Source organism: Pristiophorus japonicus, chromosome 12 (genome assembly GCF_044704955.1).
Source record: "Pristiophorus japonicus isolate sPriJap1 chromosome 12, sPriJap1.hap1, whole genome shotgun sequence".
NCBI lineage: Eukaryota > Metazoa > Chordata > Chondrichthyes > Pristiophoridae > Pristiophorus > Pristiophorus japonicus.
In genome coordinates, this window is record NC_091988.1 from 169,455,539 (window position 1) to 169,483,129 (window position 27,591).

Sequence of the window (27,591 nt, forward strand, 5' to 3'; positions counted from 1 at the left end):
TTCAATGTCTCATGAGATCATGGTGGAAGAAGGGGAGAGGGAAGAGGAAAATAACTTGGCAAAAATCAAGGAATATCGTCCTTGGAAAAAAAACGATACAAGCTCTGACTGGAACCAGGAAATTATCCTGCCAGCAATTTGATGAAACTGACAATGTGCAACACAGAAATATACCAACCGTGGTAGAAATAACCACAAGGCTCTCAGTGCTCACTATTATTAAAGAGTAAATCAGACAGCAACTTCCGGCAACCGCACATGCCCAGTTAAACCTGGAAATCCAGAAGTTGCTGTCCGAGTTGCCCTGCTCCTCCAGAAGCTACGGTATACCAGTACCTTGCTGTGAGACTCGGCATTCAAATAAATGGAAGGGCGTGAAGTTGGGATACTTGCGTGATAGATAACCACTAATCTTAACAGGAAAAAATTAGGGCTTGTCCATTCCAAGGCAAATTAATTTTTAATGACGTGATAAGCAATGTTCTCCCTTTTTGGGGTGTGCGACCGATACAATTTTCCGTGCACATGCCGTTTTTCCATCAGCTACGCAGCTTAACGGGAATATTGATGATAAGTCTTAATTACTGTGCAACAACACCTCTCTACACTGTGGAATCTCAATCCTTCAGATTTGAATTAATGTTGCCGATTGTTAAAGAAAAGAACATTTATTTTTTACTTTTTCTTTGTCACTTTTTTCTCTCAATCCAATCTTTCTTTCCACCTCTATATTTGACATTAAATATTCTAATTGACACTTCCTTGTTCAGACTGCGCTGCTCATTAACAATTCTTCAATCTGATTGGTTAAGGACAGTTTTTATTTTATTCGTTCACAGGATGGCAAGGCCAGCACTTATTGCCCATCCCTAATTGTCCTGGAGAAGGCGGTGGTGAGCCGCCGCCTTGAACTGCTGCAGTCCATGTGGTGAAGGTACTTACACAGTGCTGTTAGGTAGGGAAGTATACTTCTTTCTAGCGGTTTGGTACAACTGAGTGACTTGCTAGGCCATTTCAGAGGGCAGTTGAGAGTCAACCACTTTGTTGATGGTCTGGAGTCACATGTAGGCCAGGCCAGGTAAGGGCGGCAGATTTCCTTCCCTAAAGGACATTAGTGAACCAGATGCGTTTTTACAACAATCCGGTAGTTTAATTACAGATACTAGCTTTTTATTTAATTTACCAGATTTATTTAATTAACTGAATATAAATTCCCCAGCTGCCGGGATTTGAACTTGCGTCTCCCGATCATTAGTCCAGGCCTCTGAATAACTAATCCAGTATCATAACCACTATGCTACTGTACTTCCAACATACAAAGCTTGAGAATTTACCAAGTGACAGACAAGTTGAATGTCAGTTACTGTCAGGATTTGAATCCAAGGTCTAAACTTAATTAAATCTGAAAATGAATTCACCATTACACTGAATCTATCATTTATTCACAAAACATAAATTTTAAACTTGAAGAAATGTTCAGGCACCAGTTATAAAATAAAAATACAAAATAATTATTTCGACTGATATTTAAAGCTTCCCAAGCATCAAATTAAATAAAAATTGGCCTGCACTGTAGAAGCCCCAAATGGGTCACTAACTGTAGGAGCTTTTGAAGGCAAGAGATCTTGATTGATCACCATAAATACGTTGCTTCACTCGTATTAAATTACACGCAGGAAAAGTTAATCAATTTCCCAGGGGAAAAGAAAGCAAACCATTCTAAAATGCACCTAGGTGTAACCAGCTGTACCACTTAATGACAAGGCAAAGAGGACAAAATTACTAAACCAACAGGAAAACCTGCATTATCACACAAGTAACAGGCCAAAATATAAACTGAATTTGTTCATGAGGAACAATTGCTGCATTTAAAAAAAGTCTAATTCATTGTGATAACTAAAACTTGAAGCTTCATGCTGAGCAAGTTGTGAATAAATCTGTCTTTAATAAAACCATGTTTCTATATTTCTCATGTGTTTTTGTTGCAGTCAAATTTTAATGGTTTTCTGCACATTATGCAACCAGCTGCGACTGCTACTTTAAAACCAAGTTAACAACTAAGCTTTTCGACAAGACAATGTCATTACTGCAAATGCTTAAATGTTGAACAGGAATCAAACATCACTGCTATTACTTATTAGTCCAAACTGGAGAAGAGATGCAAAGCTGCAAATAGATCACTTCTTTTTCTAAATGCAAGATTGTATGGTTATTTTTTTTAAAACCACAATAGCTCTTCAACAGCTCTAAAGGCATCTAGGGCAAAAGTGAGAAACCCCTAAAAAAATAAACAAAGTTGTGGAAACTATTGGGCTGGATTTTCATTTTTCGGTGTTTCCGGGCACAATTCACGGTGGAGCAAAAAAGATTAGCGCCGGGGTAACGTAAGTGCCAGAGCGAGGAACTTTCGCCGAATGAAAACTCCCAAGCTTTAGCGTTAAGTCTGGCATTGCAACACAGGTGGTGTGTGCCGGAGCCGAAAGTTCCGGCGCTGACGCAGTCTGCCATTTTGAGCATGTGCATTATTTTCCCCGCGCTTCCACCTTCTGGTTTTCGTTCCTGTCGCAAACGCTAGTGCAGGGCGCAGCCATTTCCTGCGCCCATGTGCATCCAGAGCAGCTCAGCCATTTCTGAACAGATCATGGAGGAGGATGGGGTGGGGGGGGAGAAAGACAGCGTGCCAGGCAATTCAGCCAGGAGGAATCGCTGAGGAAGTCTCTGCCTCGGACACTGTGGCTAAGACTGGCCCAGTGTCATAGAAACATAGAAAATAGGAGCAGTGGTAGGCCCTTCGAGCCTGCACCGCCATTCAATATCATGGCTCTATCTCAACACCATATTCCTGTTCGCCCCATACCCCTTGATGCCTTTTTTGTCTCGAAATCTATCTAGCTCCTCCTTAAATATATTCAGTGACTTGACCTCCACAGTGGTAGAGAATTTCACAGGTTCACCACCCTCTGAGTGAAGAAATTTCTCATCATCTCAGTCCTAAATTTCCTACCCCGTAACCTGAGACTGTGACCCCTTGTTCCTAGACTTCCTAGCCAGGGGAAACATCCTCCCTGCATCCAGTCCTTCCAACCCCGTCAAAATTTTATACGTTTCAATGAGATCCTCTCTCATTCTTCTAAACTCTAGTGTATACAGGCCTAGTCAACCCAATCACTCCTCATACGACAGTCCTGCCATCCCAGGAATCAGTCTGGTGAACCTTCGTTGCACTCCCTCTATGGCAAGTATATCCTTTCTTAGGTAATGAGACCAAAACTGCACACAATACTCCAGGTGTGGCCTCACCAAGACCCTGTATAACTGTAGGAAGACATCCTTGCTCCTGTACTCAAATCCTCTTGCAATGAAGGCCAACATACCATTTACCTTCCTAACTGCTTGTTGCACCTGCATGTTTGCTTTCAATGACCGGTCTACAAGAACACCTAGGTCCCTTTGTACATCAACATTTCCCAAACTATCACCATTTAAATAATACTTTGTCTTTATGTTTTTCCTACCAAAGTGGATAACTTCACATTTATCCAGGTTATACTGCATCTGCCATGTGTTTGCCCACTCACTCACCCTATCTAAATCGCCTTGCAGCACCTTTGCATCCACCTCACAACCCCACCTAGTTTTGTGTCGTCAGCAAACTTGGAAATATTAAATTTGGTTCCCTCATCCAAATCATTTATATATATTATGAATAGTTGGGGCCCCAAGCACTGATCCCTGTGGTACTCCACTAGTCACTGCATGCCACCCCAAAAAAGACCAGTTTATTCCCACTCTCTGTTCCCTGTCAGTTAACCAATTTTCAATCCATGCCAGTATATTAACCCCAATCATGTGTTTTAATTTTGAACACTAACCTCTTATGTGGGACTTTATCAAAGGCCTTCTGACAATCCAAAATACACCACATCCACTGGCTCTCCCTCATCTATTCTATCAGATACATCCTCAAAAAACTCCAGTAGGTTAGTCAAACACTATTTTCCTTTCATAAATCCATGTTGACTTTGTTTAATCCCTCTGATATTTTCCAAGTGTCCCGTTATCACATCCTGACTCTAGCATTTTCCCTACTACTGATGTTAAGCTAACCGGTCTGTAGTTCCCGGTTTTCTCTCTCTCTTTTTAAATAGTGGGGTTATATTTGCCACCCTCCAATCTGCAGGAACTGTTCCATAATCTACAGAATTTTGGAAGATGACAACCAAATGCATCTACTATTTTCAGGGCTACCTCGTTTAGTACTCTGGGATGCAAATCATCAGGCCCTGGGGATTTATCGGTCCTCAGTCCCATTAGTTTCTCCAGCACTATTTTCTTACTAATAATCATTTCCTTTAATTCATCTTGTTCACTAGACCCTTGGTTCCCTAGCATTTCTGGGACGTTATTTGTGTCCTCTTCCGTGAAGACAGAACCGAAGTATTTATTTAATTGTTCTGTCGTTTCCTTGTTCTCCATTATAAATGTTTCCATTGCTGACTGTAAAGGATCTATATCTGTCTTCACTAATCTTTTTCTTTTTACATACTTGTAGAAACTTTTGCAGTCGGTTTTTATGTTCCTTGCAAGTTTACTCTCAAGTGTCAAAAGAAGTTGCTGTCAGTCACTGTGGGTTGCCTCCTACAATGCATAAAACATAGGATCGCTTTTTGAACAATCTGGCTCCCCATTTCGATGTCCTCCTGATGAATCACATGTAACATCCAAGTTCATTAAACAGAGGACTAGTACATTCAGACAGTATGGCATAAGTGCTTTGGTGGCCATCTGTAGAGAGGGAGAGGGGGAATATGGTAGGTGGTGACATTTCACGGGATAACAGCATTCCGTCTCCCCCCACTCACTCGCAACAAAGCATCATCGATGGTTGTCACCCAAACCACCTGTGACTGGCAAAGCCGAAGAAGAGGCTAGCCAGTCGGTAGCAGGCCTTCCACGCCACGAGCTGTTTGTGCATCCTCAGATGACGTCTCCATTGTCTCTCCCCCCTCCCCCAAGAAAGCAGCGCTTGGACAGCCTTCCTGTACGCCCTGGTGTCAATTTTAAGAGGGGCAGCAGGCATGGGAGGGGAATAAAGGGAAGGAGGGCAAAAGACGGTGGCAAGCAATAGTGGGGCAGGATGCAGCTCTTTCATTATTTTCTTAAAGTATCAGATTGCAGGTGATTATGTATTTATCACAATGAAGGATGCAGATGATTATTTTGATTAAGTTTCACAAAGATGCAGATGAATATTTATTTTATTTATGACAATTCAGGATGCAATGTTACGATGTTGAATACATTTTTGCTTCACCTTTAGCATTCCTGTCTAGTGTCCCATTTGCAGAATAAGAGGGGCAATAGTCAACATGGTGGAATAAAGTGGCCAGGCAATGCTCAAACCTGCCATTCATTCATCAGGTAATGCGTTCAATTATGAGATGCTGACTTAAGGCTTTTGCAGCAGCAAAATCTCCACAATGCCTCCACTGTAGTTGTAGTGGCATGGGTTCCTTGTCAGGCTCCTCGTCCTCGTTTTCCTCCTCCTCCCGAGATGGTCCTGCAATCCCCATTGGCAATTCCTACCCACTCATGATGGCGAAGTTGTGTAGAATGCAGCACATCACAGTGAACTCGGAGACCTGCTGAGGGGAGTATTGAAGGCAGCCTCCAGAGTGCTCCAGACATCTGAAGCGCTGTCTCAGCACTCCAATGGTCTGTTCAATGCTCTCACGCGAATGAAAGCATGATGGATGCTGCCTGGATATCAGGCATTGACTGCCATGATGAGCTGAGTACGTTCGGAAAACTTCTGGTTTCTGTGAAGATGCTTGCGGGGCGATGTGCGTACAGTCAACGGCACCCTGAACCTTGGGGAAGCCAGCAAATCGTTCAAAACATATAGCCCTCTCATTTTAGATCTCCTTGGTCATTGGGAAGTTTATGAAGTCCATCCTGCGTGCGTATAGTGCATTAGTCACCTGGTGAATGCAGCAATGTGTAGCGTGCTGCGAGATGGAACATATGTTCCCCGCTGATGCCTGAATGGAGTCGGAGGCATAGAAGGCAAGTGCCACAGTCACCTTCACCTCGACGCGCAGTGCAGTCCTGTTGCCGCTGGTAGGCTGTAGGAGCTGACGTATCTCTTGCAACCAGCTCTTTTCTGAAGCGCAGCCTTCGAATGCACTGCATTATCAGAAATGTGTAGGTAGGACTGATGTTCCCTGTAAACCCATGGAGGGGGCGGGGGGGGGTAAGGCCTCCTGCCCAAACGTCTGAGACCTCTTCGATTGTATTGCAAATGATCAACACTAAGCCTTCTGACAAGGCTTTTAACAAGGTCCCACACAAGAGATTGGTGTGCAAAATTAAAGCACATGGTATTGGGGGTAATGCATTGACGTGGATAGAGAACTGGTTGACAGACAGGAAGCAAAGAGTTGGAATAAACAGTTCCTTTTCAGAACGGCAGGCAGTGACTAGTGGGGTACCACAAGGTTCAGTGCTGGGATCCCAGCTATTTACAATATACATTAATGATTTAGACAAAGGAATTGAATGAAATATCTCCAAGTTTGCAGATGACACTAAGCTGGGTGGCAGTGTGAGCTGTGAGGAGGATGCTAAGAGGCTGCAGGGTGACTTGGACAGGTTAGGCGAGTGGGCAAATGCATGGCAAATGCAGTATAATGTGGATAAATGTGAGGTTATCCACTTTGGTGGTAAAAACAGGAAGGCAGAATATCTGAATGGTGACAGATTAGGCAAAGTGGGGTGCAACGAGACCTGGGTGTCATGGTACATCAGTCATTGAAAGTTGGCATGCAGGTATAGCAGGTGGCGAAGGAGGCAAATGGCATGTTGGCCTTCATAGCAAGAGAATTTGAGTATTGGAGCAGGGAGGTCTTACTGCAGTTGTACAGGGCCTTGGTGAGGCCACACCTTGAATATTGTGTACAGTTTTGGTCTCCTAATCTGAGGAAGGACATTCTTGCTTTTGAGGGAGTGCAGTGAAGGTTCACCAGACTGATTTCCAGGATGTCAGGACTGACATATAAAAGAAAGACTGGATCGACTAGGCTTACATTCACTGGAATTTAGATGAATGAGAGGGTACCTCATAGAAACATATACAATTCTGACAGGATTGGACAGGTTAGATGCAGGAAGAATGTTCCTGATGTTGGGGAAGTCCAGAACCAGGGGTCACAGTCTAAGGATAAGGGGTAAGCCATTTAGGACAGAGATGAGGAGAAACTTCTTCGCTCAGAGAATTGTGAACCTGTGGAATTCTCTACCACAGAAAGTTGTTGAGGCCAGTTCGTTAGATATATTCAAAAGGGAGTTAGATGTGGCCCTTATGGCTAAAGGGATCAGGGGGTATGGAGAGAAAGCAGGAATGGGGTACTGTAGTTGCATGATCAGCCATGATCATATTGAATGGTGGTGCAGGCTCGAAGGCCGAATGGCCTACTCCTGCACCAATTTTCTATGTTTCTATCAGGTTGAAGCCGTGTGGCAATAGCAGTCAGCACGAATGCCTCCCGACCTAGCATGACCCCCATTCTATTATCTTAATGATCCTTTGAACAAACTATAAACAAGAGACTCACAAAAAAGTTCACAATCAAGTATGCAGTAACGCAGCGTTCGTCTCCCAGCCGTCGGTCAGTCAGTCACAACTGCAACTTGCAACTTTGATTTAAACATGGCGCCTGGTGTGCCCTGGGTCCGTCTGGTTTTTCTGTGTGGGTCCTGGAGTGGACGCTAAATCAGGCGAAATGCACGAAAGTTCCGCCCGGGGCGTTAGCACAGTGATTTAAGTCATCCTAACGGTTAAGTTGGTGTCGTAGCGGTAAGTTTTAGTGCTGTCGCAAAACCATTGGTCAAAGTTCCACCCGGGCGCAAAATCTTGTGCGCCTCGTTTGACGGCCAAAAACACCTTTTGGCATCTCGCCGAGGCGCAAATTAACTGAAAATTCAGCCCGTTATCTCTAAGTATCCAGCTTTTCCTTTGCCACTGCTACATTTTGTTTAAAATTGCAGAGATAGTTGCCAGAATCAACTATCTCCAGTACACTAATGAGAAGTTATTCATAAACCAATGAAAATATTTTTAAATGTTCTGAACATATTGAGCTAGCAAGTCAGTGTCAGACAAACTGAACAACTTGCATTTATATAGCACCTTTAACATAATGAAAAGTCCCAAGCAACCATGATGAAAAACTAAATTCTAAAGAGAGGAAGTCACTTATGAAATCAGTTTGAAAAAAAATGTAATGGTATGACAAGTTGGTATCTGTGGATGGAACCATTATTATAAAAGGGAGAAACAAGAAAGGAAAACAAGCAAAGACTACATTTTGTAAAATCACATGCTCTTTTGTGACAGTCTGTGTTTTCATCCAAATGCCTTTTCTATTCAGAAAATACTGTTTTACTCTTGACAGAGGTGCGGACTTAGATCAGAAAGCCAACCAGGCAACAGAGGCATAGAGTGCAGAACGTGCACAGCAAACATATGAGAGAGGGGAAAAAAAAAAATACAAAAAAAAAGGACAAATGAAATAAGCATTAACTGGTGTGCTGAATCAGTTTGAATAGAATAATTCAAGCGTACAACATAGCAACCTATGACACTGTACTAGTTATTATGGGTATGCCTCACAGAAACAACTGAGACAATTATATTCAAGACATGGTAACAATAATTCCAATAATGCACAGGAGGGCAGGAAAAAGAGTGGGAGAGCGATAGTGATAGGGGATTCGATTGTAAGGGGAATAGGTAGGCGTTTCTGCGGCCGCAACCAAGACTCCAGGATGGTATGTTGCCTCCCTGGTGCAAGGGTCAAGGATGTCTCGGAGCGGGTGCAGGACATTCTGAAAAGGGAGGGTGAACAGCCAGTTGTCGTGGTGCACATTGGTACCAACAATATAGGTAAAAAAAAGGGATGAGGTCCTACGAGACGAATTTAAGGAGCTAGGAGCTAAATTAAAACATAGGACCTCAAAAGTAGTAATCTCGGGATTGCAACCAGTGCCACGTGCTAGTCAGAGTAGGACTCGCAGGATAGCTCAGATGAATACGTGGCTTGAGCAGTGGTGCAGCAGGGAGGGATTCAAATTCCTGGGGCGTTGGAACCGGTTCTGGGGGAGGTGGGATCAGTACAAACCGGACGATCTGCACCTGGGCAGGACTGGAACCAATGTCCTAGGAGGAGTGTTCGCTAGTGCTGTTGGGGAGGAGTTAAACTAATATGGCAGGGGGATGGGAACCAATGCAGGGAGACAGAGGGAAACAAAAAGGAGACAAAAGCAAAAGACAGAAAGGAGATGAGTAAAAGTGGAGGGCAGAGAAACCCAAGGCAAAAAACAAAAAGGGCCACTGTACAGCAAAATTCTAAAGGATCAAAGTGTAATAAAAAGGAAAGCATGAAAACTCGGTGCCTCAATGCAAGGAGTATTCGGAACCCAGGAGAGGGCTCTGAGCTCGTTAGAATGGGTGAGCGCTCAGATGAACAAGATCCCAAGAAAGAATGCAAAAGGCAGGAGGCAACAGAGCAGAGTAGCACTGGGGTAAGTGTAAACCACAAGGTGATAGGAAGGGACAATATGTATGAATATAAAGGGGCTGCAGGATGGGTCAAAACTAAAAATCATGGTTTAAAAGCTAGTATTAAAACACTCTACCTAAACGCACGCAGCATTTTAAATAAAGTAAATGAGTTGACGGCACAAATCATTCCAAATGGGCATGATTTGGTGGCCATTACAGAAACGTGGTTGCAGGGGGGCCAAGACTGGGAATTAAACATACAGGGGTATCTGACAATTCGGAAAGATAGACAAGAAGGGAAAGGAGGTGGGGTAGCTCTGTTAATAAAGGATGATATCAGGGCAGTTGTGAGAGACGATATTGGCTCTAATGAACAAAATGTTGAATCATTGTGGGTGGAGATTAGAGATAGTAAGGGGAAAAAGTCACTGGTGGGCGTAGTTTATAGGCCCCCAAATAATAACTTCACGGTGGGGCGGGCAATAATAAAGGGAATAATGGAGGCATGTGAAAAAGGAACGGCAGTAATCATGGGGGATTTTAACCTACATATCGATTGGTCAAATCAAATCGCACGGGGCAGCCTTGAGGAGAAATTCATAGAATGCATACAGGATTGTTTCTTAGAACAGTATGTTACAGAACCTACAAGGGAGCAAACGATCTTAGATCTGGTCCTGTGTAATGAGACAGGAATAATAAACGATCTCCGAGTAAAAGATCCTCTCGGAATGAGTGATCACAGTATGGTTGAATTTGTAATACAGATTGAGGGTGAGGAAGTAGTGTCTCAAACGAGCGTACTATATGCTTAAACAAAGGGGACTACAGTGGGATGAGGGCAGAGTTGGCTAAAGTAGACTGGAAACACAGACTAAACGGTGGCACAATTGAGGAACAGTGGAGGACTTTTAAGGAGTTCTTTCATAGTGCTCAACAAAAATATATTCCAGTGAAAAAGAAGGGCGGTAAGAGAAGGAATAACCAGCCATGGATAACCAAGGAAATAAAGGAGAGTATCAAATTAAAAACCAATGCGTATAAGGTGGCCAAGGTTAGTGGGAAAATAGAAGATTGGGAAAATTTTAAACGACAGCAAAGAATGACTAAGAAAGCAATAAAGAAAGGAAAGATAGATCACGAAAGTAAAATTGCGCAAAAACATAAAAACAGATAGTAAAAGCTTTTACAGATATATAAAACGGAAAAGAGTGACTAAAGTAAATGTTGGTCCCTTAGAAGATGAGAAGGGGGATTTAATAATGGGAAATGTGGAAATGGCTGAGACCGTAAACAATTATTTTGCTTCGGTCTTCACAGTGGAAGACACAAAAACCATGCCAAAAATTGCTGGTCACAGGAATGTGAGAAGGGAGGACCTTGAGACAATCACTCTCACTAGGGGGGGGGTAGTGCTGGACAGTCTAATGGGACTCAAGTTAGACAAGTCCCCTGGTCCTGATGAAATGCACCCCAGGGTATTAAAAGAGATGGCGAAGTTATAGCAGATGCATTCGTTATAATCTACCAAAATACTCTGGACTCTGGGGAGGTACCAGTGGATTGGAAAGCAGCTAATCTAACGCCTCTGTTTAAAAAAGGGGGCAGACAAAAGGCAGGTAACTATAGGCCGGTTAGTTTAACATCTGTAGTGGGGAAAATGCTTGAAGCTATCATTAAGGAAGAAATAGCGGGACATCTAGATCGGAATAGTGCAATCAAGCAGACGCAGCATGGATTCATGAAGGGGAAATCATGTTTAACTAATTTACTGGAATTCTTTAAGGATATAACGAGCATGGTGGATAGAGGTGTACCGATGGATGTGATGTATTTAGATTTCCAAAAGGCATTCGATAAGGTGCCACACAAAAGGTTACTGCAGAAGATAAAAGTACGCGGAGTCAGAGGAAATGTATGAGCATGGATCGAGAATTGGCTGGCTAACAGAAATAAGAGAGTCGGGATAAATGGATCCTTTTCGGGTTGGAAATCGGTGGAAATATTGGATCTAATGATTGTCTCAAGGTCCTCCATTCTCACATTCCTGTGACCAGCAATTTTTGGCATGGTTTTTGTGTCTTCCACTGTGAAGACTGAAGCAAAATAATTGTTTACGGTCTCAGCCATTTCCACATTTCCCATTATTAAATCCCCCTTCTCATCTTCTAAGGGACCAACATTTACTTTGTCACTCTTTTCCGTTTTATATATCTGTAAAAGCTTTTACTATCCGTTTTTATGTTTTTGCGCAATTTTACTTTCGTGATCTATCTTTCCTTTCTTTATTGCTTTCTTAGTCATTCTTTGCTGTCGTTTAAAATTTTCCCAATCTTCTATTTTCCCACTAACCTTGGCCACCTTATACGCATTGGTTTTTAATTTGATACTCTCCTTTATTTCCTTGGTTATCCACGGCTGGTTATTCCTTCTCTTACTGCCCTTCTTTTTCACTGGAATATATTTTTGTTGAGCACTATGAAAGAGCTCCTTAAAAGTCCTCCACTGTTCCTCAAGGATCGGTGCTGGGACCACAACTGTTTACAATATACATAGATGAACTGGAAGAGGGGACAGAGTGTTGTGTAACAAAATTTGCAGATGACACAAAGATTCCTGGGAAAGCGGGTTGTGTAGAGGACAGAGAGAGGCTGCAAAGGGATTTAGATAGGTTAAGCGAATGGGCTAAGGTTTGGCAGATGGAATACAATGTTGGAAAATGTGAGGTCATCCTCCTTGGAGAAAAAAAAACAGTAAAAGGGATTATTATTTGAATGGGGAAAAATTACAACAAGCTGCGGTGCAGAGGGACCTGGGGGCCCTTGTGCATGAATCCCAAAAGTTAGTTTGCAGGTGCAGCAGGTAATCAGGAAGGCGAATGGAATGTTGGCCTTCATTGCGAGAGGGATGGAGTACAAAAGCAGGGAGGTCCTGCTGCAACCTGGAGTGCTGCGTGCAGTTTTGGTCACCTTACTTAAGGAAGGATATACTAGCTTTGGAAGGGGTACAGAGACGAGTCACTAGGCTGATTCTGGAGATGAGGGGGTTACCTTATGATGATAGATTGAGTAGACTGGGTCTTTACTCGTTGGAGTTCAGAAGGATGAGGGGTGATCTTATAGAAACATGTAAAATAATGAAAGCGATAGACAAGATAGAGGCAGAGAGGTTGTTTCCACTGGTCGGGGAGACTAGAACTGGGGGCACAGCCTCAAAATACGGGGGAGCCAATTTAAAACCGAGTTGAGAAGGAATTTCTTCTCCCAGAGGGTTATGAATCTGTGGAATTCTCTGCCCAAGGAAGCAGTTGAGGCTAGCTCATTGAATGTATTCAAATCACAGATAGACTTTTAACCAATAAGGGAATTAAGGGTTATGGGGAGCAGGCGGGTAAGTGGAGCTGAGTCCACAGCCAGATCAGCCATGATCTTGTTGAATGGCGGAGCAGGCTCGAGGGGCTAGATGGCCTACTCCTGTTCCTAATTCTTATGTTCTTATGTAATTAGAGTCATCTACAGGTTCAGTTTCATCTGGTAGTGTACTTATTAATACTTGTATAACATTTCTTTAGTGCCATTATTTATTTTAATTCCTTTGTGCACTATTTTAATGCAAGAAATAATTTATTTATTCTAAACAGGTTAACAATTGTATTAATATAGTGCACAAAAGATTTCTCCACAAATATATTTACCAGCGTATTACAAGAGCAAATGAATCCATCGTCAAATCTCTCTATCTTGTTTGAACTTAAATTTACATTTCTCGCTGCAGACATAAACAATTTACATTTTAAAACTAAACCATTGATGAAAGTCTATTGCTTCAGAGGCTGCAACAGAACTGACCTATTTAAATATGCTGATAAAACTATGATACTTACAAATACATTTCAAACGATGCAATGAGTGTTTGTCATTTTAGAAGATGGCGATTTTGACAAATTAGATTTTTAATTTTATTTTTAATAAAAGGATTAACCCTCAATATTATGGATCTGTCATTGCAAGATAGGAACTGCAATGTGAAGGTCATATTTTTCCCACACAGAGACATGAGTGCAGTGGCAAGTGCTTTGGCACGGTTGAACGAACAGTTACTGCAACATTCCATTCCAATCACAAGTTTCAAAATTCAACTGTTCCACGGAGTGAAATAGCAAATGACGAACAGGACCGTCCCACTATTCACAAGGCCCGGAGGTGGGTCACCTGTCCATTCCTTTGGCTATGGAATAATGCATCACGGAGAAGAACATAATATAAAATAAAGAGAGCGGTACAGCAAGAAAGCAAACTAGCTCCAATATTATCCCATTCAACTCTTGGGAGGCATACGGATAGCTCTCTGAATTTTAAGTAAAGAAAGTGTTTACCTCACACTGAAAACATTGGGTTCAGCAGCAATGTCAATTTACACAGCAGGCTGACATCTGTTTTTGGTCCCTGTTGTATATTATATTTGTGCATTTGTTAAGACAAAAAGCAAACATACCAAAACACCAAAAAAGTGACTAATTTGCACGCCAGTTATGTTTAGTAACTGAAAGCACTAGTCTATCTGCTTTATGACGAACTTATTTTAAATTAACTTACCAGAGTTCGAACATTCTTGAAGAGCCTTTGCCATTAATGTATTTGAAATATTCTTCAGACCAGCCCTATATTCTAGTCTTACAGATTCCAACCTGAGGCACAATAGAAATATTTTACAGAAACAAGTTATTCAGTGTACAAAATATAAAAAAAACAAAAATGACTTTAAAGAAGTTAAATGGATGGAGCAATGCACAACACCAAGTGCTGAGGGGCAAACACGTGAATCTACTGGTCACTTAAGTCTTTAACCAGCTCTCAACCGAACTTTATAAAAAGGAGCAACTTAAAAGATTTCTTTTGCCATTTCACAAAATTGTGTCACATATTTCTCAGAAACTTGCCAATTGTAATGCAGTATATTGCTAATTAAAGGTTGCGCTGTTTTTCATACCATAATTCTGGATTCTGTGGGTTTTTCAGACGTGCTTTTTCTAAGATGGCTCTTGCTCTTGTAAGATTACCAGCTTTTTCTTCAAGTCTGGACAGAAGCAACCAAAGGGGACTGGAATGGGGACATTTCTTCAACTGTTCAGAAAACAAATACAATACAAAATAATTTAATGGTTAAATATACACAAGCAACATCATATAAAACTAGCAAAATTTGTAGAAAATTATTTCCAATTGAGAGTCACTGTGTATGACTTTATGGCCCCAAGTTTCCACACGCGGCGAAAAAGGCGCACCTCAGAGCTGGGCGCCTGTTTTTCGCGCCGAAAACGGTGCCGGAAAAAAAGTGCGGTATTCAAGGAGCTCGATGTCTGCTTGGCGCGGCGCACAGGGGGCGGAGCCTACCACTCGCGCCGATTTTGTAAGTAGGAGGGGGCGGGTACAATTGAAATGAGGCTTCTTGGTGCCGGCAACCCTGCGCATGCGCGTTGGAGCGTTCGCGCACGCGGTCTGAAGTAAACATTGGCACTCGGCCATTTTTAAAAGTGCTGCAGAAAAAGTGAAGATTTGTTTCTTGGACCCCTGCAAAGGCTTGTATTTTAATTTTCTTGATATTTCTGTGTGTGAGGGAGTGCTTTTAGCAGCACTGCTGAATAAATCACTTGCTGATCTTATAGTGTAAATGCTCTCACATTTTTTTGTATCTTATTTAATTTTGCACCTAAAAAGTGATCCTGAAGTTTAAGTGTTCTTCAGAGTGTAAGATTTTTCACAATGAAACTGTTTTGTAAGTTTTGTAACTTTACAACATATAAGTGATCTCAGGGTTTTCAAGTGATCTTATAGCGTAAATGCTCTCACATTCTGTAAATTATTTAATTTTGCATCTAAAAAGTGATCTTGAAGTGTAAGTGATCTTAGAGTGTAAAATTTTTCACATAGAAAATGTTTTGTAACTTTTGTAACTTTACAAGTTTATAAGTGATCTTCAAGAGTCATATTAAAAAGTATAGTTTGATACAACAAATATTTTATTAGAGTGACGTTAACTTTTCAATAAAGTATTTTTTCATTAAAACTGTTTCATGTTCCATTAACACAACACAACGTAGGAACAACTGCAAAGAATAAACATGTCCATATATGCAAAAGTGGTCGCAGAGCCCTCAGGCATCAGTAGTTGAAGCATTCACGATTGAGCTGCTGGGGCAAGTCTCGAGCAATCGTTAAAGGGGTACGATGGACGGCCCTCCTCCGACCTTGTGCTCCGGCATCAGGCACTTGCATACTTTCCTGATTGTCGTTATCATCCACATCCTGGTCTTCCGTAATACTATCATCATGCACTGGACCCACACGCCGGTCTTCGGGTTCCACTACCAGCTCCTGCTGCCTCATGATGACTAAGTTATGAAGCATGCAGCACACAACAGTGAAGTGACCGACAATCTGAGGAGAGTATTGCAACTGTCCTCCGGAATGGTCCAGGCATCGGAAATGCTGTTTCAAGATGCCAAAGGTCCTCTCAATGATGCTGCGCGTCGCAATGTGCGCCATGTTGTATTGACGGTCAGCTTCTGTCTGTGTCACGCGTATGGGCGTCATGAGCCAGGTGGTCAGGCCGTACCCTTTGTCTCCCAGTAGCCAGCTCTGCCCTTCTGGCTGCTGCTCAAACATGTCAGATAGAACGCTGTCGCGTAGGATGAACGCATCGTGGGTGCTGCCAGGGTATCTCGCATCGACTGACATGATGCGCTGCTTGTCATCACACACGAGCTGCACATTGATAGAATGGAAACCTTTCCTATTTGGGTACTGCTCAGATTCCTCCACGGGTGCTCGCAAGGCTATGTGGGTACAATCAATGCAGCCCTGTACCTTTGGGAAGTCGGCAATCCTGAAGAAGCCCACAGCCCTCTCATGGATCGCTTGTGCGGTCATTGGGAAATTGATGAAGTCATTCCTTCGCGCATAAAGTGCTGCCGTGACCTGGTAAACGCAGGTATGTATTGCACGTTGAGAGATGGCACACACATCTCCAGTTGTAGCCTGAAACGATCCCGAGGCATAGAAAGAAAGTGCAGCTGTTACCTTCACTTCAACAGACAAGGCAGTTATCCTTCTGCTTCTGGGCTGCAAATCTGCTCTCACCATATCACAGATCTCAGTGACAACTTCTCTGCGAAAACGCAGCCTTTTCACACAATCAGCCTCGCTCATGTCCAGGTACGAGCGCCTGGTTCGATATTGTTGACGTGGGTAAGGTCTCCTGCCCATCAACCTACGGGCTACGACGTTCCTGGTGCGGTGAGCTCTAATCAATTCTCTCCTATGCAGTGAATTGATGGCAAACCATTGCATAATATGTGGTGTTGACAATGCAGCACCCATTCTGCAAATTTAAATATAAAACTGTCTATGTGGCTGACTCTCCTTGTCCAAATGGCCTCAGTCCCCCTCACAGCTCGAAGGCTGCTGCTGTATCTTTGGCTGCCGGCCAGCCAATGACGCCGCCCCTAAAGCGTGGCCGAATGGCCTCAAGAACCTTAATGAGCTGCGTGTGTCCTGTGTTCATTCTTCGGCTCCTGGCCAGCCACTGACGCCGCTGCAATCCCATGGCCGAATGGCCTCAAGTCCGTCCGGGTGCTGCATCTTCGCGGGGAATGAAGGCCTGCCTCAAGCACCGCAGCTCAGCTCGAAGGCTGCTTGCTGCCGGCCGCTGCCGTCGAGACACTGACGCCACACCGCTGCCTGAAAGGCCTGCCTGAAGCACTTTCACACAGGTAGGAACATGGTTTATTTAACCTTTTCTTTGCTTATAAATTTTTATTCAGGTTGGATTTATTTGTATAATATTTGTATAAGTATAACTAAGGATTGATTGTAGAATTTAATGACTTCCTTTCCCCCCCCGCCCCCCTCCCACCTCGTTCCCGACGCCTAATTTGTAACCTGCGCCTGATTTTTTAAAGTGTCGACAAGGTTTTTTTAAGCGTACAAAAATCTTCACTTGCTCCATTCTAAGTTAGTTTGGAGTACGTTTTCACTGTGGAAACTTTCAAATCAGGCGTCAGTGGCCGGACACGCCCCCTTTTGAAAAAAAAATTCTGTTCCAAAGTGAAACTGTTCTACCTGACTAGAACTGCAGAAAACTAAATGTGGAGAATTCCGATTTCTAAGATACTCCGTTCTACAGCAGTTGCTCCTAAAAATCAGGAGCAAATCATGTGGAAACTTGGGGCCTAGAAGTTTAAAAAAAAAGAGATCGAGGTGAATTGTATCTGCCCAGCTAGTGATAGAGATTTCCTTTAAATGCCCATAATCTATTAAAACATTGTACATTTAATGGTCACAAAATATACATACCCCTTGATTGTATGACTCACGGGCCTTCTCTATATTTTCTTGGTCTTCAATCTGACCCTTCATCATCCATAGTTTTGGGAAATCTTCATAATGTTTCAGTGCTTCATCACACAACTCTCGAGCTCGAGGGATGTCTCCCAACACCCACTCTAATTTCACAGATTTCATGAATACCTACAATATGCAGAAATATCATCAGTAACAGTTCCTTTTCCTGGAGTGATGTAGCAAAGAAAATGAAAACTCAGATTGATCTGAATTATAAATTGTGTTTGCTCAGCCAATTAGAAACTTATGGGTACATCATTCACTTGTGATCCCCATGTTATAAAAAGATTTCCTAATATGATTTATTCTGTTTCCCCCACTTTTGTTGGGATAGGCGAGAAATGGAGGCAAGTAAGCTGTCAGTAGGTATAATCCCAAAAATTAGCGATAGTCGCAATTTTATTTCTGATACAAAGTAAAAAGTGTGTTAAAATCAACTATGCTTACTTGCTACAGCATGTAACCACCCCAATGAGGGTGAAATGTTACAAGTATCATGTCAGGTCAGAAACAAAACCAGAAAATACTGGAAATGCACAGCAAATCCATCAGCACCTGCAAAGAGCTGTAGACTATTCAATGCATAAAGCTGTCTTTTCTTTTTATGGATATATTTCCACTAGTTTTCATTTTTATTTCAGATTTCCAGCATTTAAAAAAAAATACATCATCAGAAAACTACTTAAAACTTAAAATGACCTTCCCTGATAATTAAATGGGCAAATACACCACACAGAATGATATTAAGTTGAACACTTGCTGAGTTGAATTAGCTGCTTTCAGCTGAGTCAACGGTGTTTGGTGACTCATCCTGGGGTAATCCTTTGTTAAATAGACAATGCTTAAAACAAAATCAATGCAGCAGGGTGGGAAGTATCATAGCCCCCAGTGACAAATTTAGCTAAACAATCAGCAACAGTTCTCTAGTGTAATGATTGGCTCAGGTATCAGATTACTTCCTTGGGTCAAGTGCTTGCATTTGAATGTTTAGGCAGAGTACATTTATACAAAGTATTTCACATAAAGGATTTTATAACAACACTATTACCCGCCCATTCAAGTACCCTTCAGTATTTTACATAAACAATAGTCACCAGGCCCTCGTCACTAAGCTCATGGTCTATAGGGCTGTAGTAATACCCGCCTTCCTGTATGGCCCAGAAACATGGACCATGTACAGTAGACACCAAGTCGCTGGAGAAATACCACCAACAATGTCTCCGCAAGATCCTACAAATCCCTTGGGAGGACAGACGCACCAACGTTAGCGACCTCGACCAGGCCAACATCCCCAGCATTGAAGCACTGACCGCACTTGATCAGTTCCGCTGGGCAGGCCACTAAGTGTGGATGCCAGACACGAGATTCCCAAAGCAAGCGCTCTACTTGGAACTCCTTCATGGCAAACGAGCCAAAGGTGGGCAGCGGAAACGTTACAAGGACATCCTCAAAGCCTCCCTGATAAAGTGCAACATCCCCACAGACACCTGGGAGTCTCTGGCCAAAGACCACCCTAAGTGAAGGAAGTGCATCCGGGAGGGTGCTGAGCTGCTAGAGTCTCGTCGTCGAGAGCATGCAGAAATCAAGCGCAGGCAGCGGAAAGAGCGTGCGGCTAACCAGTCCCACCCACCCCTTCCCTCAACGACTATCTGTCCCATGTGACAGAGACTGTGGCTCTCATATTGGACTGTACAGCCACCTAAGAACTCATGTTAAGAGTGGAAGCGAGTCTTCCTCAATTCCGTGGGACTGCCTATGATGATGATGCTGATGGGAGTCACCAAGCAGAGATTTGTAATTATCTAGAAATTAACCAATTTGCATCGCACAATTAAACCTTGTAGGACAGAAAATACCAGGCAGAGGCTAGAGGTTTGGATTTGACCAATAATACCTCCGTTGTTAGTGTAATTATAATTTAAGCATATGTTAATGGAGAGTTAGGAAATATTTTCTTCAATTAAGTCCATAAATAGTTTACAACTCAGTAAACAGTATACAATATTCCTTGAAAGTAGCAAAGCAGGTTGCGCACTAATCATAGATGCTTCCACCCCAAAGGACATTGATTATATTAAGTTTAATTTTTAAATGCTTTATGTTTACTTACTCTTGCAGTAGGAGCACTGCTCCTAGCTTTAGCCAGGAGTCTTCGCGCTCTTTCGTATTCATTATTCTCAGACTCCAGCTTAACTGCAGCCAACCAAATCTCTTCACTGTTAGGGTTAGCCTATTACAAAACAAAAATTTACAATGAACCAAAAATGTATTTACTAAAAAACACTAAACCAATGTTTCACTTGAACTTGGTGGTTGAACTTAAGCATTTTTTATCACTGCAAAACTAAGTGATTTACATTTATGTAATGCCTCATTACTTTTCTCAGAAGTGTCTCAAAGTGCTTTACACACAATTACTTTGAAATGCAGGGCTATTATATATGCAAAATCAACATTCATCTTTTACATCGTTAATATCCATGCAATGACCAATGAATCTGTTTGTGCTGATGTTGGCTGAGGGAAGGGCTATTATACATGCAAAATCAACAATCAACAAGGTTACTGCTCACGATAAATGTTTATGGGGTTAGGGGTAATATATTAGCATGGAGAGGGGATTGGCTAACTAACAGAGAACAGAGAGTCGGGATAAATGGTTCATTCTCTGGTTGGCAACCAGTAACTAGTGGGGTGCCGCAGGGATCAGAGCTCAGACCCCAACTATTTACAATCTATATTAACGACTTGGAAGAAGGGACGGAGTGTAACGTAGCCAAGTTTGCTGACGATACAAAGGTGGGAGGAAAAGCAATGTGTGAGGAGGACACAAAAAAATCTGCAAAAGGACAGGCTAAGTGAGTGGGGAAAAATTTGGCAGATGGAGTATAATATTGGAAAATGTGAGGTCATGCACTTTGGCAGAAAAAAAATCAAAGAGCAAGGTATTATTTAAATGGAGAAAGATTGCAAAGTGCCGCAGTACAGCGGGACCTGGGGAAACTTGTGCATGAAACGCAAAAGGATAGTATGCAGGTACAGCAAGTGATCAGGAAAGCCGATGGTATCTTGGCCTTTATTGCAAAGGGGATGGAGTATAAAAGCAGGGAAGCCTTGCTACAGTCAGATAAGGTATTGGTGAGGCTACACCTGGAATACTGCATGCAGTTTTGGTTTCCATATTTATGAAAGGATATATTTGCTTTGGAGGCAGTTCAGAGAAGGTTCATTAGGTTGATTCCGGGGATGAGGGGGTTGACCTATGAGGAAAGGTTCATTAGGTTGGGCCTACTCATTGGAATTCAGAAGAATGAGGTGTGATCTTATCAAATTATATAAGATTATGAGGGGGGCTTGACAAGGTGGATGCAGAGAGGATGTTTCTACTGATGGGGGAAGACTAGACCTAGAGGACATAATCTTAGAATAAGGGGCCGCCCATTTAAAACAGATGAGGAGAAATTTCTTCTCTGAGGGTTGTAAATCTGTGGAATTCGCTGCCTCAGAGAGCTGTGGGAGCTGGGACATTGAAAAAATTTAAGACAGAAATAGACAGTTTCTTAAACGAAAAGGGGATAAGGGGTTATGGGGAGCGGGCAGGGAAGTGGAGCTGAGTCCATGATCAGATCAGCCATGATCTTATTGAATGGCGAAGCAGGCTCGATGGGCCGGATGGCCTACTCCTGTTTCTATTATGTTTTTATCCTTCACAGTTAAAATCCATGTAATGAATGACCAATAAATGATGCTGACTGAGGGAGGGTTGCTGGCCAGAACACCAGCAGAACTGCTTTTGAATAGTGCCCTGGGATCTTTAATATCTACCTAAACCACCAGAATAGATAGATAAAGCCTCAGTTTCATGTCTTAACTGAAAGATAACACCTCATATAATGCAGCATTTCCTCAGTATCTCACTGATATCAAGCTATATTATGTGTTCCAGTCCTGGAGTGAGATTTGTACCTACAACCTTCTTACTCTGGAACAAGAGTACAACTAACTGATCCAACCTGGCATCACTCTCTCTTTATTATTGCTCTAATACATATGTAAAATGCATATTAAATTAGACAATGCAATAATCTTCAGTGGTACAAAAATTAAACTTTTATTCAGGGATTCCTAATCCAAATTAAAAATGTCCAGTGCTAGTGAAAATTGATTTCTCAATCTACACAAATTTCTTATACCGCATATACTCGCGTATCCTACGATCTCACGTATCATGCGACCCCTAAATTTGATTCCAGATGACACTAGGCTAGGCTTTCAAACAAGTTTAACAAGTACCCAACACATAACAAGTACCCTAACACACAACAACAATCGAATACAGACCTTAACAACCGAATCATGAAACGACTCTTCCGCCGTAAACAACCGAATGAGCAACAGCTGTTTTGCTGTTTCTCATTACGATAATAAACAGTTACCTTATTTTGTTCCAAATCTCATCTAAGGTAGTAAACTATGACAAATATATTTTTACATTCTACCCTTAGCCACTATGGAGAAAAGATCTGCGAAGAAATATACTGCCAAATTTAAGCTGCAAGTTGTTGCCGAAGCGGAACAAAGCAACAACGTTAAGGCTGCAAAGCTATTTGGTGTCGGAGAAAGCTGTGTCCGAAATTAAGAATCGTTTCTGTTTTCCTTTGGTAGTTAGCCTCTCAGCTGATTTGGAAAGCGTAAACATTACGTGTGTATCAGCAAGTAAAACAGCAGTTTTATCAAAATCATCTTTATTTGATATACATATGTACTATTTGACTTACCGTAAATGGATACGGTCTGCTTAACAGCTTAACAGCCTAATCTTGGCCAGCACTTCACACCCGCAAATTTTGTATCTCGCGTATCATGCTACCCCCCCCAAATTTAGGTTACAATTTAGGTCTTCAAAAGTCGCATGATACGCGAGTATATACGGTATGTTCTCAAGATGGCTACTAGAAGAAAAAAAAGATCTAATCCTAACACTGGCAGCGGCCAGATAAGCCCACAGTCTGTCCCTCCTTTCTACTTGGAAGATAAAACTTGGACAGTGGAGGCACCAGTGGGGGAAGGAGCAAGGAGTGGAAGGGAGGGGTGAGGGGGAAATAAAAAGTCAAAAAACATAAATGCTTTTTGAAAAAATATTAAAACCATATGCTGTCAAATTATCAAATCAAGTTTGATGGAAGGTCATAGACATGAAACATTAACTCTGTTTCTCTTGCTACAGATGCTGCCTGACCTGCTGAGTGCTTCCAGCACTTTTTGTTTCATTCCAGATTTATAATATCTGTAGTATTTTGCTTTTGCTGTTAAGTTATTGTTGTGAATGCAATATGACATCAGGAAATTCAAAGCATTGTCTCAAACTCTCAGCAAAGAACAAATGATACAGACCTGAAAAGCAAGTGCAAGAATGCTTCTAGCTGCAGGCACATCTCCAGCTAACCATTTGGACTTAGCTCCCATTAACCAAAGGACTTCTGCTTTTGGGCAGTGAGCTACAGCTCTCTGCAGAAGAGCCTCCAAAGATTCCCTGAAATAAAATAAGATCATTTTATTTAACTATAATTAGACATTGCTCTCATGGTAAATCCAAGAAAGCATCTATTGTATTCAAGCCAGATATAAATGTAATGATTGACCTGTATTCAGGTTAGTAACTTATTACATCTTCGCATACATTGAGATTTATTTGAAATCTAAGGTGGTCATAAAATTATGTAATTACCTCATTACCATATAACATGTTTGACAATAAAATGGTTCCACAATAACTTTTATAAAGAAAGAAATATTAGGTCGACAATTCAATAGATATTAGGCAAATTATTTAATCATTTCTTCTGCTCTGTCCACAAATATTTTATATGTATTACTGCTAGTTTTCAAAGTTAGATATTCCCATCTCATTCAAGATCGTTAACACTTTTTTGAGCCAAACGGTCTTGATATCCACATGGATAATAACTCATTGCTTACAAAATTTCTTGCTGTGCCAGGCATCATATTAAGGAGTTGTTACAAATATATGGTAGTAAGCTGACCATTCTCATTCAATTCTTTAAATCCTGATATATAACAAACATAAACTAATCAGAACCCTCACTTAATCATTTAATAACTTATTCGGATTTTGTACATTCAAAGCTGCTGCAGCTTTTAGTGTTTATTAATAATGATTTCAATGAAACTTTAGTAAGTTAATTTACTGCTTAAAGGAAAAACAGTAATTATTTTCCAGATACATAGATTAACAAAACCAGTGCAGTAGGAATTATTTTTTCCTCCCCAAGTAGTGTACCTTATTCATCAGAAAGGTTTACGGTTAGAAACGTAGAAGCTGATGGGCCAAATTTCTAAGTTTCTACGTGGGATGTGGCACCGCATATCTGGGTGCTGGGCTCATCCAGACCATTCATGGTTATATTCAAGGAAGCAAGTGACTCATTTGTAAACTTCTGCTTGTGTACCAGCTGGGAAATTATGAAGGCTGTGACAAACCGCAATGCAATATAGACTACCTTGGAAGGAAGACTGTTCTAAACTGTTTCATCACGAGATTTGCCATTGCACACCAGGACTGGTCATTGAATTGAGTCAAAGACAACGTTTTAAAACTTTTTTGAAATAGGTATCACTGAAGGGCAGAGAATTCAAAGTGAAACTTCTTCTCCCTTGACTTTCAATTTGTTGGGATTACTTTGTGACTACCCGGGAGCTGTAAAACAACATTACAGACGGCTCAAGGCTCAGGTCCAACAAAAAACCCGGGACTTAAAGAACAGGTGGTGGATGGAGAAAGCACAGGAGATATAACAACTGGCCAATAGCCACGATCTGCGAGCCTTCTTCACTGCAGTCAAGGCCACCTACGGTCCAAACTCCCAAGGCCCCATCCCACTCCTGGCCAGGAACGGGGAAACACTCATCAAGGACACCGAGGCTGTCAGGGCCCGATGGAAGGAGCACTTTGAAGATCTCCTCAATCGAGACTCTGCCTTTGACTCGAGTGTTCTTGACTCCATCCCGTAGCATGCGACCCGCCACCAACTCAGTGAAACTCCAACATTGCACGAGGTAGGCGAAGCCATAAAACAGCACAAGAATAACAAGACTACGGGTGCGGATGGAATCCCTGCTGAAGCGCTAAAGTATGTCGGCGAGGCGCTGTTGGCGCAGATACGTGACCTCATCTCTTTCATCTGGAGGGAAGAGAGCATGCCAGGAGATCTCGGAGATGCAGTGACTGTGACCATGACCATTTTTTAAAAAGGGGACAAGTCCGACGACGGCAACTACATGGGAATCTCCCTATCAGCCACTGGGAAAGTTGTCGCTAGAGTTCTCCTCAATCGTCTTCTCCCTGTGGCCGAGGAGCTCCTCCCGGAATCAATGCGGTTTTCGGCCCTTACGGGGCACAACGGACATGATCTTTGCAGCGCGACAGCTGCAGGAAAAATGCAGGGAGCAGTGCCAGCCCTTATACATGGCCTTTTTCGACCTTACGAAGGCCTTTGACAGGGTCAACAGTGAGGGTCTATGGAGCGTCCTCCTCCGTTTCAGATGCCCCCAAAAGTTTGTCAACATCCTTCGCCTGCTTCACGATGACATGCCATGATCCTTACCAACGGATCCATTAGAGACCCAATTCACATCCGGACTGGGGTCAACCAGGGCTGCATCATCGCTCCAACCCTCTTCTCAATCTTCCTCGCCGCCATGCTCCTCCTCACAATCAACAAGCTCCCTGCTGGAGTGGAACTAAACTACAGAACCAGTGGGAATCTCTTTAACCTACGCCACCTCCAGGCCAGGTCCAAGATCACCCCAACCTCCGTCACGGAGCTGTAGTATGCGGACGACGCCTGCGTCTGCGCACATTCTGAGGCTGAATTCCAGGATATAGTCAATATATTCACTGAGGCATATGAAAGCATGGGCCTTATGCTTAACATCCGTAAGACTAAGGTCCTCTACCAGCCTGTCCCCGCCACACAGCACTGCCCTCCAATCATCAAGATTCATGAAGACCAGGCCCTCAAATCTACCACCAAGCTCATGGTCTACAGGACTGTAGTAATACCCACCCTCCTGTATAGATCTGAGGAATGGACGATGTATAGAAGGCACCTCAAGTCGCTGGAGATATATCACCAACAATGTCTCCGCAAGATCCTGCAAATCTCCTGGGAGTACAGACGCACCAATATCAGTGTCCTCGTCCAGGCTAACATCCCCAGTATTGAAGCAGTGACCACACTCAATCAGCTTTGCTGGGCAGGCCACATAGTTTGCATGCCAGATACGAGACTCCCTAAGCAAATACTTTAATGCAGAGCTCCTTCATGGTAAACGAGCCAAAGGTGGGCAGTGGAAACATTATAAGGACACCCTCAAAGCCTCCCTGGTAAAGTACAACATCACCACTGACACCTGGGAGACCTTGGCCGAAGACCAACCAGAGGTGGAGAAAGTGCATCCGGGAGGGCGTTGAGCTCTTCGATTCTCAACGCAAACAGTGTGAAGAGGTCAAGCGCAGGCAGCAGAAGGAGCACGCGGCAAACCAGCCCCACCGACCCCCTCCCTCAATGAATGTCTGTCCCACCTGTAACAGGGTCTGTGGCTCTCGTATCGGACTGTTCAGCCATCAAAGAACTCACTTTGGGAGTGGAAGCAAGTCTTCCTCGATTTCGAGGGACTGCCTCTGATGATGATGATATATGACTACTTTGTCTAATCTACTTAAAAAGTGGAATATAAATGCACGGGAAGAGTGACATACATCTAGGGTAAAATTACCATGTGTTACAATAATCAATCTTATGGATGGGAAACTGCACTACAGCGGTTAAGTGCATGTGAGAAAATTTAAAGAAGGTAGAACTCTATCAAAGGTGTTTACGTGTACTCTACCATATCTCATCCAAGATTAAAAAGGTGCTAGTAGCTTAATCCCATTAAATTTTGATGCAAAAATAGTAATTAAATCCAGTCTATGAATAATAAAAATTAGACAGCCCAACAAAAACAATGGTTCTTGTACTAAATACAGTAAAGTTATTTGTGACCACCTTCTCCAAACACAATTATGCTAGCACTGTATTTCTACTTCAATAGTACCTGGTGCCATAATTCTTTTCAAAGTAGGCAGCTCTCAACCACACACTTTTTTTGCTTGGGAAGACCTGGAGTGCATGTGCATAGATTGCTCTCGCACATTCAAGTGCTCCATGGGAAATACACTGAGGAATGAAGCAGAATTAAATGAGGAAGAACTCTGTCTAAATTAAAATCAAAAACTGTCTAACATTAATTGATGAAACATATTGGAACAAACAGGCATTCAACATATTTACCAAGCTAAAGTGAATATATTTAAGAAGCTTAAATCATTACTCTGAAGTAAACATGCAATTTCTTCGAAGCTCCAATCATATTTGGAACAGAGGGTTACATTTGTCACAGGATAAGCAATAGCAAGCATCCTTTAGTTTACAGAGTTTATTTCATGTGGGTCAACAGCTAGCCTTTTGAAGACAGCTTTCTATAGTGTAATTTAGGTTATACACAACTATTATACATGCATGAGAATTATAAATGTTAGACTTATTCAGTAACGCCGCACTC

General features: G+C 42.3%; 1 protein-coding gene across 1 annotated transcript in view; it reads right to left on the bottom strand.

Annotated features, from left to right (window-relative positions):
• Window positions 1-27,591, bottom strand: part of prpf6 (PRP6 pre-mRNA processing factor 6 homolog (S. cerevisiae)) — a 111,441-nt gene that overhangs the window by 18,250 nt on the left and 65,600 nt on the right. Inside the window, exons 13-18 of the mRNA XM_070896139.1 lie at window positions 27,085-27,206; window positions 23,359-23,497; window positions 20,075-20,194; window positions 17,917-18,090; window positions 14,552-14,685; window positions 14,158-14,249 (exon numbers count right to left, since the gene is read on the bottom strand). Coding sequence (XP_070752240.1) covers window positions 14,158-14,249; window positions 14,552-14,685; window positions 17,917-18,090; window positions 20,075-20,194; window positions 23,359-23,497; window positions 27,085-27,206 — 781 coding nt within the window. The remainder of the gene's footprint in view (window positions 1-14,157; window positions 14,250-14,551; window positions 14,686-17,916; window positions 18,091-20,074; window positions 20,195-23,358; window positions 23,498-27,084; window positions 27,207-27,591) is intronic.